A 17576-nucleotide genomic window follows, 5' to 3' on the forward strand; every position below is an offset into this window, starting at 1 on the left:
TAGGGTGTGATTCGTTACGGAAATTAGACGGTGCTATTGCGTACAAGTTTAATCTTTATCGAGTTCATTTTTTGCTTGATTTTCTCTTTAAAAATATTTGTTTACAATTAATTTCCGTTTTGTGGTTCTTGTTGAATGGCTTTACCACGGCCACTGAAGCCTCGGCGGTTCAGAGGAACGTATGCATATACTGCAAGCAAATACACTGCTCTTGGTTGCATTGGAGTTTCGTTTGGAATGATTGCTTTGTATGAGTACGTATTTAAAAATACTCAATTTTCGGAGTGAACTTAGATGTCTTTTTCAACTGCATAAGTGTTTGAAAGCTTGGTTAAGGCGCTCTTGTTTATTTCAGAGTTATCTTTCACCCAATGAAAACCTTCCAGGAAAAGTGGCTCAAAAATTATGATAGAGATATTAGAGATTCCAAGCAACCCGTTTCACTTTTCTCCTATATGTCATCAGCAGACTTAAAGAAAATGCGGGAAAAGGGTGTTCCCGAGTATGAAGATTGAGGAAAATTTATCTTAAGTGACCCAGCATCAACTGCGAATAAGGAGAATATTGAAAATGGAGAAAGAAGTTCCTTTGTGTAGTCAAACATTCTTTGTTTCTCAAAGGACTAGGAACAATAAATTATCACTCACGGTTAAAAGTATGAATAAGTCAAAGGAATCTGTAACAAATAGTAGTAAAAATAAATTGAAAGTTCAACGCTCTGGCAGAGGACGATCCAGCTCAACCTCAATTTCTAGGTATACATTTTTTGTGCTTAGCAAGTTTTGTATTTTGATTTATAAATAAAATATTTATTGTTCTACAATCATTCATTTGTTGTTTTCTTTAAATGGTAATTTTCTTTATTTCTTAATCAGACGTGGAGGTAATGGATCGCATGCGACTACAATGGATAAATATTTTGGAACATTGGACTCCAGTTCAAGCGGAACTCAATTAGAAAGTGAAAATGAACCATCAGCATCCAGTTTTAGTGATATTCTAAAAAGTCCCACTGGTATTATTAATATACTACCTAATCTCTCCTGCGGAAGTAGCATAATCGAGGCCAACGGTGATTTGCCTCGTCCTGTGATTTCCCCAAATTCTGGTCAGAGTAATGCCGATGTGGTACCTGATTCTGCATTGGAAACCCAAGTCACATCGAGTGCTACACGAAAAAATGACGAACAGCGTGAAAATGGTGGAAGTACTTTGTGTAAACCTAAAGAGGATAGAACTGATATTTTAATGTGCCCTATTTGTTGGAAGTCTTTTGAGTGCAAAGATTCACAAACTACACACATGAAACAATGTGCGGTAAAGCATAAAATGACCACAAAGCAACTTTTGGACGCCCTGGAGCTAATTCAAAAGCAAGAAGCGGAGAGACAATCATTAGGGCTTCCATTGCTGGCTAGTAAAGCACCAAAAAAACCCAAAAAGGTGTTAATTCTTTTTATTATTCCCCAAAAGCTTTGATTTTGATTATCCTGTTTCTGCCTCTGTTTGGTAATTTTCATGATTTTGGTTTTGTAGCTGCATTGTGTTTTGGCAGCTGATGTCGTGCTGAAATAAATAAGTGGAACATAAGTCATTATAGACCCTGAACATTCAATAATCTTGTTTAATATGGTCTGTAGGAGCCGACCAGCTCGTCCATGAAACCAAAAACCACATCTGATGGCTATTTACAACTTGGGCTTGCGCTGTCAGCCTCACTCCAAGATGCAGAGAGGGAGAAAGAAAGAGAGCATCTCTTAGAAGCTGGCCTGATCGAAGAGGCAAATGAAAAGGGTTTGCTGCCAACTCAAGAAATCTCTGAAAACCTTCCTGTGAAACCAGCTCCGATTTTTTGTAATTTTGGGAAAAAGTCAGGTAATGAAATAAAAGTTACCTCTAAGGTACGCAGGAGAAATGATAAGTATGGCTTTGGAGGGAAGGTGCCAGCCATCCTTAGGAGGACAGTTGAGGAAAGAGAAAGACTGATAACAGAGAAGGTGGCAATCATCTTGGTTGGTGATGAGACAGGAGCTTCTCGATCAGACTCTTTAAAAGAGCGAGATGCTGTCACAGCCTGGGAGATTGGATCAAAGGAGTTGAAGAAATACGTAGATAAGGTAATAATGGAATGAGTCCAGTTTATATATAGTATTATCTATACAATATTTCAAGATGGAGTTGGTTAGTTTCCCAAACAATTTTAGTCAATGTTCTAGCAAATGTTTTGTTAGAATTACAACTACCAAATAATGAATGTTTCAACTTTGCATGCATTTTCCTTGCACATATACATGTGTCTAAATAATGATGAATTACCTTATTTGACTACATATACAACGCACAATTTCTCCCAAATTATGGATAAAAAAATCACCCAAAATTTCCATGTGAAAGTTCGAACTCCATCGGTTAACGTTCAATCCTGAATGCTATTTTTACCCCTGCTGCTTTGACCTCAGATGGTCATTACAACCTATTTTGACTCTATAATATTTAGTTCATTCTATATACTTGCTCATAATAATTATTTTTAATTGAAGAATATTTTAGTTGGGATTGTTAATATTAATGTCACAGTTGTTATGTGATGTGAATATCATATTGTTCACTTCTGTAATATCAAAAGAGGTGCATGCAAGATATTGAACAAATTTGATTGTATTTTAATACAACTGATCATAGCAAAACAGAGTGTGTTCATCTTACTGAGACTGACATCTATTTAGATTTTCTGAAACATAAGAATGAAAAGGGACTATTAATTAAGTCAGTGGGGTGTCGAACTTTTCTTGTATTCCCTTAAAACTTTTTTTGTGAATGTCATACTGGGAGGAGTCTTATATGCTGTCAAATATGGTATGTAAAGAAACCATTTCTTGCATTGGATTCAGTGATATGAAGCATGTTGGATAGAATATCTAATTGCTAAAAACCTTTAATTGCCATTCTGTATAGGTGAGAAACTTCTGAATCTTTTTGCTTATTAAAAAAACTAACTAGAGCAAAATAGCCTTTCATGTTATTCAGTGAAGAAACTTCTATTGCCATTACTTTTAGTCATGCTATTACTACCAATTTTGTACAAAAATGACATTATTTAATTTTTTTGGATTAAACTTTTTTATTTATCAACATACCCTTCTTTTAGGCCACTATGTTTTCTGCATTGCCCCTTCTGTGTTTTGAGTCCTTTCAAATGATATGATTTTTCCAACTCTTTAAAATAGGAATTTTTTTCCTCAATCGCTTGTCTTAATTAATCCTACCTGCCAGCCATTACTTCATAGTGTAACAACAGAATCAGTCCAAGACAGCCAAATATGGAGAATAGATGAGATTAGTTGGAATCATAACTCATTCAATTTTATCGCTGATATTGCAGAGGAATATGATGATACATTATTGTGATAGAATAACATATTTTTCCACTTAGTCTGTTTGTGTGTGTGACAGGACTGTTGGACAAGTTAATGATGCAGCATTTTATGGTTCTAGGGATATTGGTAGCAAAATTTTATGTTTTAGGTTTCGAAGATGTGAAAATGAGTGTTGATGTTCTCATTTCTCTTGTTATTTTCATGCTCAGATGCCATTTCCTTTACCAGTTAGGGTAAAATGTCATTATTAAAAATAGGGATGAGCCAATTACTCTCTCTCCCTCTCCAGAGGGAAGTTGTATAACTGCAGAGCTCATGAGAAATTTTCTGAGGGAAAAATTCAGAAGTAAGGTATCAGGACTTCATCATATGCAACAGCTTTTCTTAATTTGAGCAACATATACTGCTTCTAATTGGCTCATGGCATCATTTTTTAAGCCTCTGAAGTGTGTTATCAGCTCCATGAGTCAACCCAATTAACTGCTCCAATTTGCTATAGCTGTTAAGTTAGCCTTTGATGATAGCTTAATTTTTGACCTCAGAATGGCCAAAATGGCTAGAATGGCTTGTGCATCTGATGACCCTTAGAACTGTGCTGGTAAGAGCAATGACAATTGCTACTTAAGATCATCCATTCCAGATAAACTGTAGGGTAGTCTTCCAAGCATATCTGCAAAGCACTCTGTGCAAAGTCATTTGACCCAAGTGGGATGGCCATTTCAGTGATGGTGTCCCATTAAAATCACTGTTATGGAAGTCAATGGGAAACTACCTCACTTATTATCACTAGCAATCATGGACACAAACATAAAAGTATGAGTCCTAGTAACTATGGGACTTGGACCCACTGGGCCATGCGTCATACCATGGAGTGGGAGATGTCAGGCAGGTGTGACAGACAGTGTCATCATACAAAATCCTTGTGTTGCAGAATTTACGGCAGCAGCAGAGCAGAAGTCACTGAAGATGACCAAACCAGTAAGATTAGAGTCTTGGAATGTTAGGATAATGTTGAGGGCTGGGATTATAGAAAATATAAATTGGGAGAAACAGATGAAGTATTAGAACTAGCGTGGAGGAGAGAGGAGTTTGGGATTAATCCAAAGAAGACAGGAGGGGTGGATGCTGAGTTTTTCGATTGGTGATGAAATGTTGAAAACTGTTATAGAAGGGAGAACGGTTGGCAAGTGAGGTAGGGGGGAGGAAAAGGATAGACATGTTGAATGGAGGGAGGGAGGAAACATGTAGAATTCAAGAAGGGGGTATTGTAATGTGGGTTGTCTTGTTGTGTCTCCGTAGGCAAGCGTAAGAAATGTAGGCATTTTGAGTCTGTGTCCATCCAAAGCATACTGTAAATGGTAGAGCACTTAATAATAAAATGAGAAATGGAGAGAGGAAAAATAAAGTAGAATAATTGAATGAAAAAGTATTAGACAATAGTGGTAAATGAGAAAGGATTGTTGGAAGTAATCCAAAGGAGACGAAAGATGGGAGGATCTAGAGTATTTTGGTTGGCAATCTTTGGGCTGTGCAAGGTGAGATGAACGATATCAGGAATTACTGTAATGGTAGCTCTAGAATAATATACAAATAAGGGGAAGAGAATCAGTGATGGGTGGCAGTATCATTAAATAAAAAGGTAGGAAGAAGCATGGTAAGCATAGAAAATGTGAGTGATATAATATTATTATTAGGGGTAAAAGTGAAACAATGAACTTGGTCATCATTCAGGTCTACATGGTGACAAGTAATCCTAGAGGAGAAGAATAAACAAAGTATTTGATTATTTAGAAGAAATAATTGCTGGTATTCCTGGAAGAATGCATTTGATAGTAATGAAGGATTGGAATGAAGTGGTCTGTAAAAGAAGAGATGGGCGTGAGGTAGGGGTCTACAGTTTAGGAACCAGGAATTAACCTCTGGTAGAAAGCAACAGAGTTCTGTGAGAGGAATATTTTAATCTTGACGAACACTTCGTTTTAACACCACAATAGATGTAGTTATATGTGAAAAGGCTTTGGGATTTGACGAGATATCAGACTGACTATGTTATTAGTTTCATGCATTACTTTATGGAATTTAATTATTGTAGAGTTGAATCTGTAACTTAATAATCCACACTTTTATTAACACTTCTTAAATCAGACTCACGTTGCGATGCAAAATATCAGTTTCAGGTTAAGACTCTCAATGTAAAGATGATGTTTTATGTTGGTACATGACCAAGGTATTGTCAGCTACGGCACAGAAAAACCACATCAATTACAGGAAGAAAGAGTGGAAGAAGGGTAATGTGAATTGGGGTAGATTGAGATTAGTGTGGTACTATAGCAAGTTTGTCTAATCCTACCATGGGTATTAGCATGAAGTAAGGAATGCAATTGGGGGTGAGTTGGGGTAAAAAAAATGGGTTATTTTTAGAGATGGAATGGTGAAAATGGAAAATTGATTATCATAAAGGTGGTCATTAAGAAATGAGCATGGGTCATGTTGTACAATTACTATGCCCATCCTGGGTCCTTTCTTCTATTAGTGGCAAATCTCAACATTGAAGTTACTGAGACATGTTTAGCTAGGCGGGAGAAGAGTATCTGGTTTTCCAGCACCACCTGTGTTAAGTGACCAGTAATAAAGTCTCTCCTGATATAGCTGATGACACACGTTTTGCAGAAATTCCAGTAGACTTTATGCACACTCAATTAATTACAAGTTCTACTGAGTGGCACCCTGCTTTTGGCATTGGTTATGGCTGGGTTAATTTTTAATAAATTAAATGTGTTGCTTTTCTGCCTCTTCTAATTTAGGAAAATGTCTGGTGGATGTTGGCAAGTGCATCTCCATTATCTGTCTCTCAAAACCAATATTATGTCAATGGTCTTGCTGAGTTCATTACTCCAAGCAAAGTTGTTGCTGGTGCAAAGCTGAAGCATTTATCACAGATACCAGGCAGAAACAATACTCCTGTGAGTCTATAATAGTTTGAATTATTGTTTATTACTTCCTGATGTTCTTTACAGAATTGAAAATTTAATATTTTGCCTTTATTTATGTAGTATCAAAAGGTAAAACCTTGCTTCAGTTAAAGCGTTATGATCTTACTCTATTTCTTCTCTCTTTAGATAAAACCGCCTTCAAAGATGCATAGTGAAAGAGAAGCTGATATATTGCTAAGGTGCATGCCAAGCCCCTGTAGTATCCCAGAATCAGAAAAAAGTGTTCATAATTCTTCCAAAAAGCATGGTGTAAAGAGAAACTTGTTTTGTCAAAGCCCTAAAGTTAACACTAAGAATTCACTGTCCCATGATTGGAATAATCTAATTGGGAAAAAGGAAATGAGTGATTTAACGATATTTACCAAGGGAGATCATAAAATCCATGCTCATAAATTAGTATTTTATGTAAGGTGTCCAAATGTTTTGAAAGACATAGTCAAAGAGGAAAGAAGGGGTAATGTGACTTCAGAAATGCTAATCTGGATTGACATATGTTACTCTGCTGTAATGGCATTCCTGCAATTTATTTACTGTGGTGTACTTAGTGAAGTATCGACATTAAAAGAGTGTGTGGTTGAAGATTTAAGACAATTAGCCATCAGGTATGATCTTGTTGAATTACAAATGGCTCTTGATAGTATCATAAGTTCATTTGGAGCTAATAAAGTTGAAATGTTGGGTGGAATGACTAATTGTCTAATAATGACAGACCAAGCTGCTGAATCTGGATGTTCAAAATCTGAGGGAGACGATTCTCATAGTCAAATCACGTTGCCAAAGGTTGGCAGTTATGAGGCATCTTCGTTGTTAAATCCAGAAAATAAGGAAATGAGAACTCCCCTGCAGCTGGTAATGAAATCATCTGCTAAGAAGAAGATTGATGGAGATGATGATCACAATGAAGTTCATGATGATCGCGATGAAGTTCATGATGATCACGATGAACTTTGTCCTCCAAACTCATTTCCACCATCCGCCAATGCACCTACTCCAAGTTCTCCTGACATATTCCAGGGATCAATCCTGAACTCTCCTGGCTCGCCCAAGAGCATTATGATTGTTAAAGAGGTGCATGCAGATAACAAGGGATTTGATGATGGGCATTTATCTCAAAGCAGTCGATCAAGCATTGAATATCTTGTTAGTCTTATAGAGAAAGACTCAGAATCTTCAGAAGTTAATATGGAGGTTAAAGATACTGGAATAAGTACAACCTATGTTCAAGATGAAATAATGGGAAGTCCATGTGATTCTGAAAAATTTAATCTTTGCAATGATAGTGTTGATTGGGATGATGATAGTCTAGCTAAAGCTCCCGAAACGCCACCTTTAGTGGATAAAACAACTGAGCTTATTGTATATCCTACACCTGCTCCAAGCAAGGAGATACCATCTGGAGAAAGTGAAGAGCCCACTGTACCGAAAGAATCCAACTTACTCAATGATTCAAAACGAAAATTTGTGACCTGTGATAGTTCAGACTCATCAACACCTACTACTAAAAAGTTATGTCTCTTAGGGAATGAGATGGATTCAGAGACTAATAATTCCAAAGCAGGGTGTGAAAGAGAGGTTGTTGACTTAACTCTGTCTTCTTCTGATAGAGAAGAAGTTGCCAAAAAGGTAGATCTAAATTGCTCTGATGTTTCGACGATTCCACCACCTACCAATGAACTTGGCATAAATTTAAGAGAGAAAGAGAATGCAGATGCAAATGATTCCATTCCAAATGAGAATTCATATATTAGCAATGTATGGGATGACTTTGACTACATTTCAGATGTAGGCTATGTGGTACATGGAGGGCAAGGTCAAGACCCTACAAGTTTTTCTCCCAAACATATGGCTGCAAAAGATAGTGAAAATGTTACTTCAAATGTTTCTGTTGTTGGTGATAGCTGTCAGAAGAGCAGCCCAGGATTGATTCATGAAGTTTCTCACAATGAATTCAATGTCAGCATTGATGTATCTCACAGAAATGACAAAATTGAAGAAAATTTGGTCTCTCCTACCCATGAAGAAATCAGTGAGGTAGGCAATAATGCTGATGGCTATGACCTTACTGAGAAATTGTTGAATGTTTCCCTTCAAAAGATTAATGATAGTATTTTCTGGAGGGACGAAAATGAGCCAGTTGAGGGTAGTAATGAAAATAAAGGCAATCCATTAACACCTAAGACTCCATTCCAAAAACAATTTTGTGGTGCTACCTCAAAGAAAAATTCTCATATGAACTCCAGTGGTTCTAACTCAATAACAAGAGCGAATGTTACCCCCCTTGCAGACTTCAGTGCAATGAAGACTCCAAGGCTTCATGTAAGTTCAGTATTTTTATGACTTAAGCTGATATGTATAATTCTGTTTGCTACTATTTCTCTACATATGTGTATGGGGTGCCCATCTTCCAAACCAGGTTATTTCTACCATTTATTTTATTAAAGATGGCAATATACTGTAAATGTCTTAAAATTTGGAATCCTATCCCAGAAGTCTGTTGCTTTATTATTTTAGAATGTGTAGAAATCAATCTTAAATGGAAAATTCATGAAATAATTTTTACCAGGTGAAAAAATAAAATAAATTGTTGATAGAAAATGCATACGTTAATTTTGATGAATACCATTCAAGGTTTATATGTATCATATTTCCTTGGGAGTTAAAGCGCGATAATCCCTCATAAGTTTCTGAACAATCAAAAAATTACCTTAAAGATCTTGTCCTTCCTGTTGAAGTTGTTGAATGTATGAGACAAAATTGCATTAATTTGCTATTCATATCATTCATTAAAATATATGAGTGTTATATTTATTTATTCAAATGCTAATAAAAATGGCACAAGGACTTCTTACATTGGTCGACACAATAAATAATATAAAACCACAGTTATGAACCCAAATCCTGGGTTGATGGGTGAGGGTTGACCTTACCTCATAGTAAGACCTATACGCTGTATGTAATTCACACTTCAGATTTCCTGTCTCCTTTGTACTTCTCCCAACAACCCTCTCTCCTCACCCACCAGGCCTAGAACTTATAGATTTTCCTTTCTATCCATTTTAACTTTTCTTATGTTCTCTGCATCAACATTTCAAAAAGCTTCCAATTTACACCCATCATCTTGCTCCAATGACAATTTTTCCATGTTGTTAAAAGCCACCCTCGTTATCAAAGTATTCATTAATCTTTTAACATCCTAATTCAGCATTCTTGTCATCAATCACTTCCCCATTGTAAAAGCTTCTTTGTCCTATATGATTCTTCTGATATCCCTAATACTTTCATCGTCTTGGTCCTAACATCTGTACCAAAAGGTCTTCAATATATTCTTTCCATCTCTCTGGAATCTGAAACAGTTTCTGGCGTCACTTGCTGGAAATTCTTCATATTGAAATTAAATTTAAAATACTTTGCCTTTCCACATAAACCACTTTTATTACGACCTAGGTTTCGTTATGGTATAACATCACTGATGATGTTATACCATAACGAAACCTAGGTCGTAATAAAAGTGGTTTATGTGGAAAGGCTAAGTATTTTAAATTTAATTTCTCTGGAATCTTTCCTGATTCAATTGATAATTTTCCTGTTGTATCTTTGATATTTTATACAGATTTTCCCTTCTTACTTCTGGGCAGTGCCTTTACGTTCTTGTACTGTGTACCCATGTCTCTCTTCCTTCGTTAACTTTCCATATCCTTGCACTGCATCTTTCACCATGCTTCTATTGCCACATTAGTTTCTCATCTCAGTTTATTATTTACCTCTTTGTACTTCCCTCTTCTTAATTCTGTGTTCACATTCTTCCATTTCCTTCTCTTGTCTATTTTCAAAATCATTTTTTCTGTAGTCCATGGCTTCCTTGAGATTTTCCTATTAACTGCTCTTATATGTTGTTTCCTTTGTGGCTTTTGAACTCACTTTTATGATACACTTACATATATTGTACCCATCTCTGTTTTCACTCATAAAGTTTTCTCTGGTATGCCTTTCTTTTCCTCCCAGTTAATGCTTCTACATCTATTCCTCATCCGTCTTGGACCTGAAGTTACAATGCATTAGTACTAAATTATCACCTGAATCTGCATCTTCTCCTACAAAACTGTGCACATCTTGCTGTTCCTATATCTGTCCCTTTCCATAAATTAGTCTGATATCTTTCTGAATCCCTGGGCATATTCCATGAATGCTTATGCCTATTGTGGTGTTCTAAATAGGTGTTCTTCATGATTAAACACTGCTCTTTGCAAAATTCTTTACAATCTATCTGCTGTTTTTCCTTGTTCCAAAACAGAGTTCTTTACCTCGCTACCATATCTCCCTTTGCTTATTATGACATTTCAATCCCCCATTACCATCAAATGTTTCCTTCCAGGAACACTCAAAATTATGTCCTCTGACTGATTGTATGTCCTTTTGACTTCTTCCTCCCTATGATTGCTTGGTGGCATGTAGACATGAACATTGAGCAAGTTGATTGGTTTGCCTTTTACTTCTACTAATATTATATATTATCATATTACTTGCACTATGCTTGCAATGCTTCTTCTTGCCTCTTTGCTTAATACTGTCATCGCCCCTCAATGGCTCCCTTGCACTTTGTATTACTCTACCTTTATTGCTCCAGGAATCTGTGCTATCTTTCCATCTCACCTTGCATAACCCTAAAATATCATCCATCTTTCCTCTATCCATCTCCCATTTTATTTTTTCCAAATTCCCTGTTCTTAGAGTTATCTTAACATTCCAAGTCCCTATTCTATTCTTACTTGTTCAGGCCTCTTCCTTGTCTTCTCCACTACTGATCTTAATTTCACTTTGAAAGGATTTTGTGTGATGACAACCATACTTGATTTTAAATTCAATTTCTACATTTTCTTGTTAGATTGAAACAAGACTTAAAGGAAGTGTCATATAAGTTTGGGTTTACTCGTAATGTAGCTGTCAAAGAAATTTAATTTCTCAAAAATGTTGTACGCTTTTGAAGTAGATCATTTTTTATGTTTAAAGTTTGTGAATCATTGTGTCTTTAAATCCTACGGTATGTTTACAAGTAATTAGCTTGTTCTGAAAACTCTACTAATTGATTTTTTTCTTTTCTTCTATCCCAAACTAATTGGAAGAATTCTGAATACAGGATGCGGCTACATAACTTCCTTTTTTGAAAGCGTTTTGCTTTTGAAAAAAGGAAGTTATGTTGCCTAACCCCATATAATATATGAAAATCTGGATTAATACTTAGGAGATTAATTAATTAATGGATGGAGACATTAATAACCTTCTTTTTTGTTTTAATATATAATAATGAAAGTCATTAATGAGGGATGGCATTGTTTCATTTCAGAAAGAGCTGGATCGATATGGAATCAAGCATTTAAAACGAAATCAAGCCAAAAAAATTTTGAGGCACATTTATAATGAGCTTCATCCCATTGTCTCTGCTTCAAGCGAAGGCAGTGGAAACTCATCCAGTGCCATGGGCAAAAATGGCACTAATACTCAACTGCCAGTTGAAAACCATAAAAGCAGTCAGCTCAAAGAAAATAAGAAAATTTCCAATAAAAGTTTTAATCTAAGTTCAGATGAACATTCATCATCTGATGATAGGTAAATGGGTTGTGCATTCGATTTTACTGAATCCATCTTTTCATTCACTTCTGATTGATTAGCATTTAATATATTATTTGCTATGTTTTCAGTTCTGACTGCAGCTCAGATTCTGTCATTTTGGAAGAATCAATATATGAACAAATGGAATCTCCTGTTAAAGATATAACACTGTCCCAAAAAGGTAACATTACCATATTGAAGTTTGTTACTAGAAGCAAGAAGGAGACTGTAAAGAATATTATTTATGTATTTCATGCCTGCCTATATTTTAACTTATTGCCATTGATACTTGAATGATTATCCCATGATGTTTTACTGCATTAATGTGTTTAATTTTTTATTCATACTGTATCTTAGGTGATCAGATGTATATATTTAATAAGGTATTATGCTGCAGGCTAGTTTTTTTTAATATCATAATATTAATTACAGGAAAGGGAAAAAGGGTTTACCCCAATAAGTAAATATCTGTGTTAACAGAGATAAGTCCGGAAAATATTAGTTGAACCAGAAAATATTCTAGAGAAATGGGAGGAGTTCATAAAATAGCTGTATGGTAAAGAAATTAACCCAGCAAAGTGAGAAGAAAGATGACATAGTAGATGAAGATAGCTTAGGTCCAGGCTTACTCAATAGTGAGATAGTAAGAGCATAAAGGGATTGGAATCAAATAAGGCCGTGGGGGTAGACAATATTCCTGCTGAACTATTAAAAAGTTTACAAAAAGTTGGGATAAAGAGTTTTTATGGACTTATTCATAGCATTTATGAGAGAGAAATTTGACCGGAAGATTTCATCATATCAGTGTTAGTTTCTATTCCAAAAAACATGAAGGCTGTAATATATGAGTCCTGCAGAACAATAAGTTTGATTTTGTGTGCAGCTAATGTGGTTCTTAGGATCATCTACAATAAGATGAAGAGTGAGGTAAATGATTACTTAGGGAATGATTATTTGAGTTCTGGAAGGGGAGAGGAATGCATGATGTCATCTTGGTAATGAGGTCACTAATAGAGGAGAACAAAGAATACAATCTGGATGTATTTGCCTGTTTTGTAGATTTCGAAACAGCGTTTGATAGAGTGAATTGGGAAAACTAATGAGTATATTGCAGAAAATAGGAATAGATTGGAGGGAAAGGAGGCTAATCTGCAACCTGTACATGTCTCAGACTGCACAGGTGCGAGTGGGGAACTGGGAATCCAGTTGGGCAGTGTTAGGAAGAGGAGTAAGATGGGTGCCCATTATCACCGGTGCAATTCAGCATTTATGTGGAAGAAATGGTTAAAGTGGCATGGGAAGAATGGTAGGTAATAATGAAAGTTGGTGGGTAATTCATACAATCACTTAGGTTTGCGGATGATCAAGCCTTAGTTTGTCAGTCAGCCAAGGGGTTGCAAACTCAGCTGAGTACATTCGAAAGTCAGTGCAATAGGTATGGGATGAGAATATATGTGAGCAAAATGAAGGTTAACTATAATAAACAATATTTCCTTAAGACGTAAAGGGTTTTTTACACCACAGTATTAGGGAAAAAAGGAGGGGAGTATTAAGATTGTTGTGGTGATTTACGGAGAAAGATAATCCCTTGCCAGTGATCAAACTCACATCAAATTAGTAAGACACTCAAATTTACATGGAGGGAAGGTATTTCACAAATAGATATATAGTACGAGGAAATTAATCCTATTGCCAGGGACAATATTTGGGAATTTGCAAATACACACTCAGTCACACTGATGAGGCCAAAGTGGTTTATGGGGAAGTTTTTCCCTCGCCAGGAACTGGATCTGTGCTACCTTAATCACTTACTTGTTACCTAGTAAGACATGGAATAGGTCTGTGAGGAAATAATCCAGATGCCAGGGATCTACTTTGGAGGAATAATACACACACACACACTCAGGTATTACAGAAAAGCAGTACCAACACTGGGGTATATAAAGTGGACAAAACACTAGATGGGCTGATGGTATCATCAAAACCAAAAATAGTAGGGAATTTAGCCCTTCAGTCAAAAGAAAGAAACAAATAGAAAATAAAGGAACAAGGCCAACTAGCAGAAAAAACTAAGGAGAAACAATGGTGTGAAAAGGGGATATGCTTATTTTGACCACAAGGTGGCCCTCTTCAGCACCCTGAAGGAGTAAATACCATTGCGACACAAGGTTGAAGTAACATTATTTAATACCAATTTGGGCTTACCAGTGTGACTGAGTGTGTATTTTTAAGTTCCCAAGCATGGTCCCAGGCAATAGGATTAATTTCCTTGTAAACCTATTTGGGAAACGCCTTCTCCCCTCTGTGTACATGGTCAATTATGAAAGTAATACGCATGATTTTATTGTGGTGCAACTATCTATGGCAGCACAGTAAAACCAGTTACAAAATGTGGTGGGAGGTCTGCCCTTCTAACGCAGCCAGTCACCAGTTTGCTCCAAGCAGTCTGATCGGAAAGATGTGCCTCCGCATGGAGTGTAATATTGGAGGATGTTGCGTGGTGCTTTGATAGGAGAGACAAAAGAATTGTTTCTATACTGTTTGGTTGTTTTGGTCCAATCTAGACCTACTTTAACTGGTGGATTACTGATAGTAATAATATCTATTACAATTTCATAATATACATGGGGCTATCATAATGTTTCAATTATTACTAAAAAAATAATCTAGAGACAAATTTAATTTTTATTTGCTTTTCTTAAAACTTCTCTACGTAGTCACCATCCAGAGTTATACATTTCTCCCGGTGTTTCTTGGCCTTTCAGGAGTCATCTTTGTAGAAAGCAGCATGTTGCACTGAAAACCATTGTTTCTCCTCTTTAATCACATCATTTGTGTTGTCAAATCTCCAACCTCCCAAAGTTTTTTTGAGTTTTGGAAATAAGAAAAGGTCTCCACTTTCTTCACTGTGGCAGCATCGTGTGTAAGTGATAGTCTTCCACTTCTTTGATCTCCTGTGAGGGACATGTGGCCAGTTTGAAAATTCCTTTTTCCCCCTCATCACTGTGCCCTATGATGGGCCATCATTTCCATAAACAGCCATCATTTCATCATGAATTTGTGGGGCATCCTAACCTTTCAAATGAAGGAACTTAATCACAATGTAAGCCAATATCTTCTCTATGCTGCAATTTAGTTCAGTCTACGGCTTCCTGAAACAAAACAATTCAACATTAATAACTGTAATTTACAAAATTATATGCATTAGGATCAATTAATATACAGAATAAATTTTATCCAGATATATTGTTTATTTATTAATAATAATTAAAACTTAATGATAACCCCTTGTAGTCTGTTTCAGTGTTTGATAGTATGGTGCTTTGTTAGTCAATAACCTAAATTTATTTATAAATTTGCCTGTATTTATATCCCTAATTATGTGTTCTGTCCAACTTTAGCATGTGCTGTTGACATACCTACAGGAATGAAAATCTTAATTGAAAAGAATCCTGCTCTTCATAGAAAAATTTTGTTCTATGAGCCTGTGTGGCTTAATGAAATCAAGTTGTCTTTGAAGGAAGTTGGTGCTAAATTCAATGTTAATCAATTAATGGATTACTTGGATGAACAGGTAAGATTTTAAAACTCCATTGGGTGATGCATTTGATGGTTGATATTTAAAAAAAAATACAGTTTTCACATTTTGAATTAGTTTAATAATTTTTGTATATAACTATTGATCAGATGCACTCAAGATTGCAAATGTCATAATTTAAGGGAAACGATATATATGAGAGAGTTTTAAAGAGAGAATTTTTCTACCTTTGAAACAATCATAATATTTATTACCAATTACTGGCATTTTTACTGAATGATGCATCGTTTGCATGTAAACCCCAACCTCATGTACCATAAAATTCATAAAACTTAAATAAAACCCCCAAGAGTTGAAGCTTTTCAGACATAAATGGGCCTTTTTAAGTTTTTTTATTTGGCTCTGTAGATGATGTTTTCAGAATTCTCTTTGGATGAGAGGAAATCAGGCAGTTAATATGATACATTAACTCTTGGTTTATGAAGCCAAATAAACCCCTTATTCTCACGATGTTCATGTTTCTGGCATTAGTATCTGAATTGGCAGAGTTGGAAGAAACACAAATTATGATGCTGAAGACAAATGCCTATCAATATTGTTAATGCTACTTAAAGTGTTTCCTAAATGTAAAGAATTACGTGCAAACTATTATGCTTAGTGATGCATGGTTGATCCATGCATCTACAATGAAAAAGATTTTGACAGATATTTTTTGAGCTTTTAATGTAATGGAGAATGCACAGGAAAGGAAAATCCTATTTTTATGCAATTGTGTTATGCGTTCTCCAAACGTATCCTCTATGAAGAATTCCAAGTTGAAAACTGCCCCATTGTCATAAATCCTCAAAATTGGTGACATAAATTTCATCACAGGAAGCAGCTAATGTCAGTGGCTGTAGGTGAGGGATCCATTTAATGAACCTGTGGGTTATTCATATTATAGTTCACAATGGGAGGTAGTATCCCTCCGCCTTTATTTAAAAACTTATTTCAAATGAAGAGTAGAATGGAAAAGGATGATGAAATTATTGATACTGATGTCCTGCTAGCTGAAGTATGTGGCAAGGCAGCTTTCAATGTGTGGTGTGAATGGGTATAATGAGTTATTATGTAAGAAGTGGAAGTTGTATTTGAGGGAGTAAAGAATCCTGCAGCTATCATTTTAGGACCTAAATCCACAATTCCATCCTTGTAAGAACAATGAATTGTTGTTTTGCTATCTGTGTTGAACTGTGATTCATGTAGAACATTTTTTAATATTGTTTCAGTGCATCACATTTCGTCTTGCATCTGGAAACAGGCATAGAAGGAAAAGAGGTCCCAGTGCAAAATCTGTATCACTCTCTCAGCCATGCAACTCACGAGCAAAAAGATGTGACACAATATGCAGCTCTCAACCTTGCTAACTATATTTGCTATAGTCATAAATGCCTTACAATTAAATTGAGTCATTTAAAAATTGACCAATGAAACTTTTAATTAACTATTTTCAATGCTATATATTTTTGTACATACATGTTTATTTCATTGTAAAATGTTTGTATATTTATTGTAATTTTTGTACAGTTTTATTTTAAAATTATATGTTTTTATTATTGAGCTAGAAATATACTAAATATTTTTAAATTGGAAATGGTTTTTCTATGCCAAATTTTATTAAATTTTGAATAAAAAACTTGATAAGAAAGTCTTTTATTGAATGCATTTTCATTTTACGTAGATACTATTATTTTAATAGCTAGGCTGGTAGTTAGAGCTAAAGGAATGTATCTTATTGGATGTATTTGTTAGTATTTTAATAAGCAAATATGTATCATTTTGTTATATGTAGACGATTATGGTGGCGGAGAGATTTGCATGGTTCCTAAAGCAACATTAGAAATTAGATTTGAGTCCTTGTGTAAAGAAAATCACCTAGTTGATTGAGTAAAATGTCTGTGGTTCAATTATTGATTAGATTTATTAACTGCTTCAATTTTTAAATTTTTTCTGGAAAAAGTATTTCATAATGATTTATCATCATAAACAATTTGGTTGTGCAAGTCTTTGTGTTTTGTTACT

The 17576-nt window shown here is 35.4% G+C and overlaps 1 protein-coding gene across 2 annotated transcripts; it reads left to right on the plus strand.

The window, feature by feature from the left end:
- Nucleotides 1-130: 130 nt before the first annotated feature.
- On the plus strand, nucleotides 131-17110 carry mus312 (mutagen-sensitive 312). 2 transcript variants are annotated; one of them, XM_071598749.1, is made up of 10 exons: nucleotides 131-254; nucleotides 337-755; nucleotides 876-1443; nucleotides 1641-2117; nucleotides 6182-6340; nucleotides 6497-8686; nucleotides 11712-11974; nucleotides 12067-12158; nucleotides 15379-15551; nucleotides 16784-17110. In XM_071598749.1, the coding sequence occupies exons 2-10, from the start codon at nucleotides 571-573 to the stop codon at nucleotides 16919-16921; spliced, it is 4245 nt and encodes a 1414-aa protein (XP_071454850.1). In that variant the 5' UTR covers nucleotides 131-254; nucleotides 337-570; the 3' UTR covers nucleotides 16922-17110. The 2 variants fall into 2 exon arrangements, with proteins under 2 accessions (XP_071454850.1, XP_071454849.1); XM_071598748.1 differs by having other exon boundaries at nucleotides 356-755.
- Nucleotides 17111-17576: the final 466 nt, after the last annotated feature.

Source organism: Hetaerina americana, unplaced genomic scaffold (genome assembly GCF_022747635.1).
Source record: "Hetaerina americana unplaced genomic scaffold, ioHetAmer1.1.p SCAF_10, whole genome shotgun sequence".
NCBI lineage: Eukaryota > Metazoa > Arthropoda > Insecta > Odonata > Calopterygidae > Hetaerina > Hetaerina americana.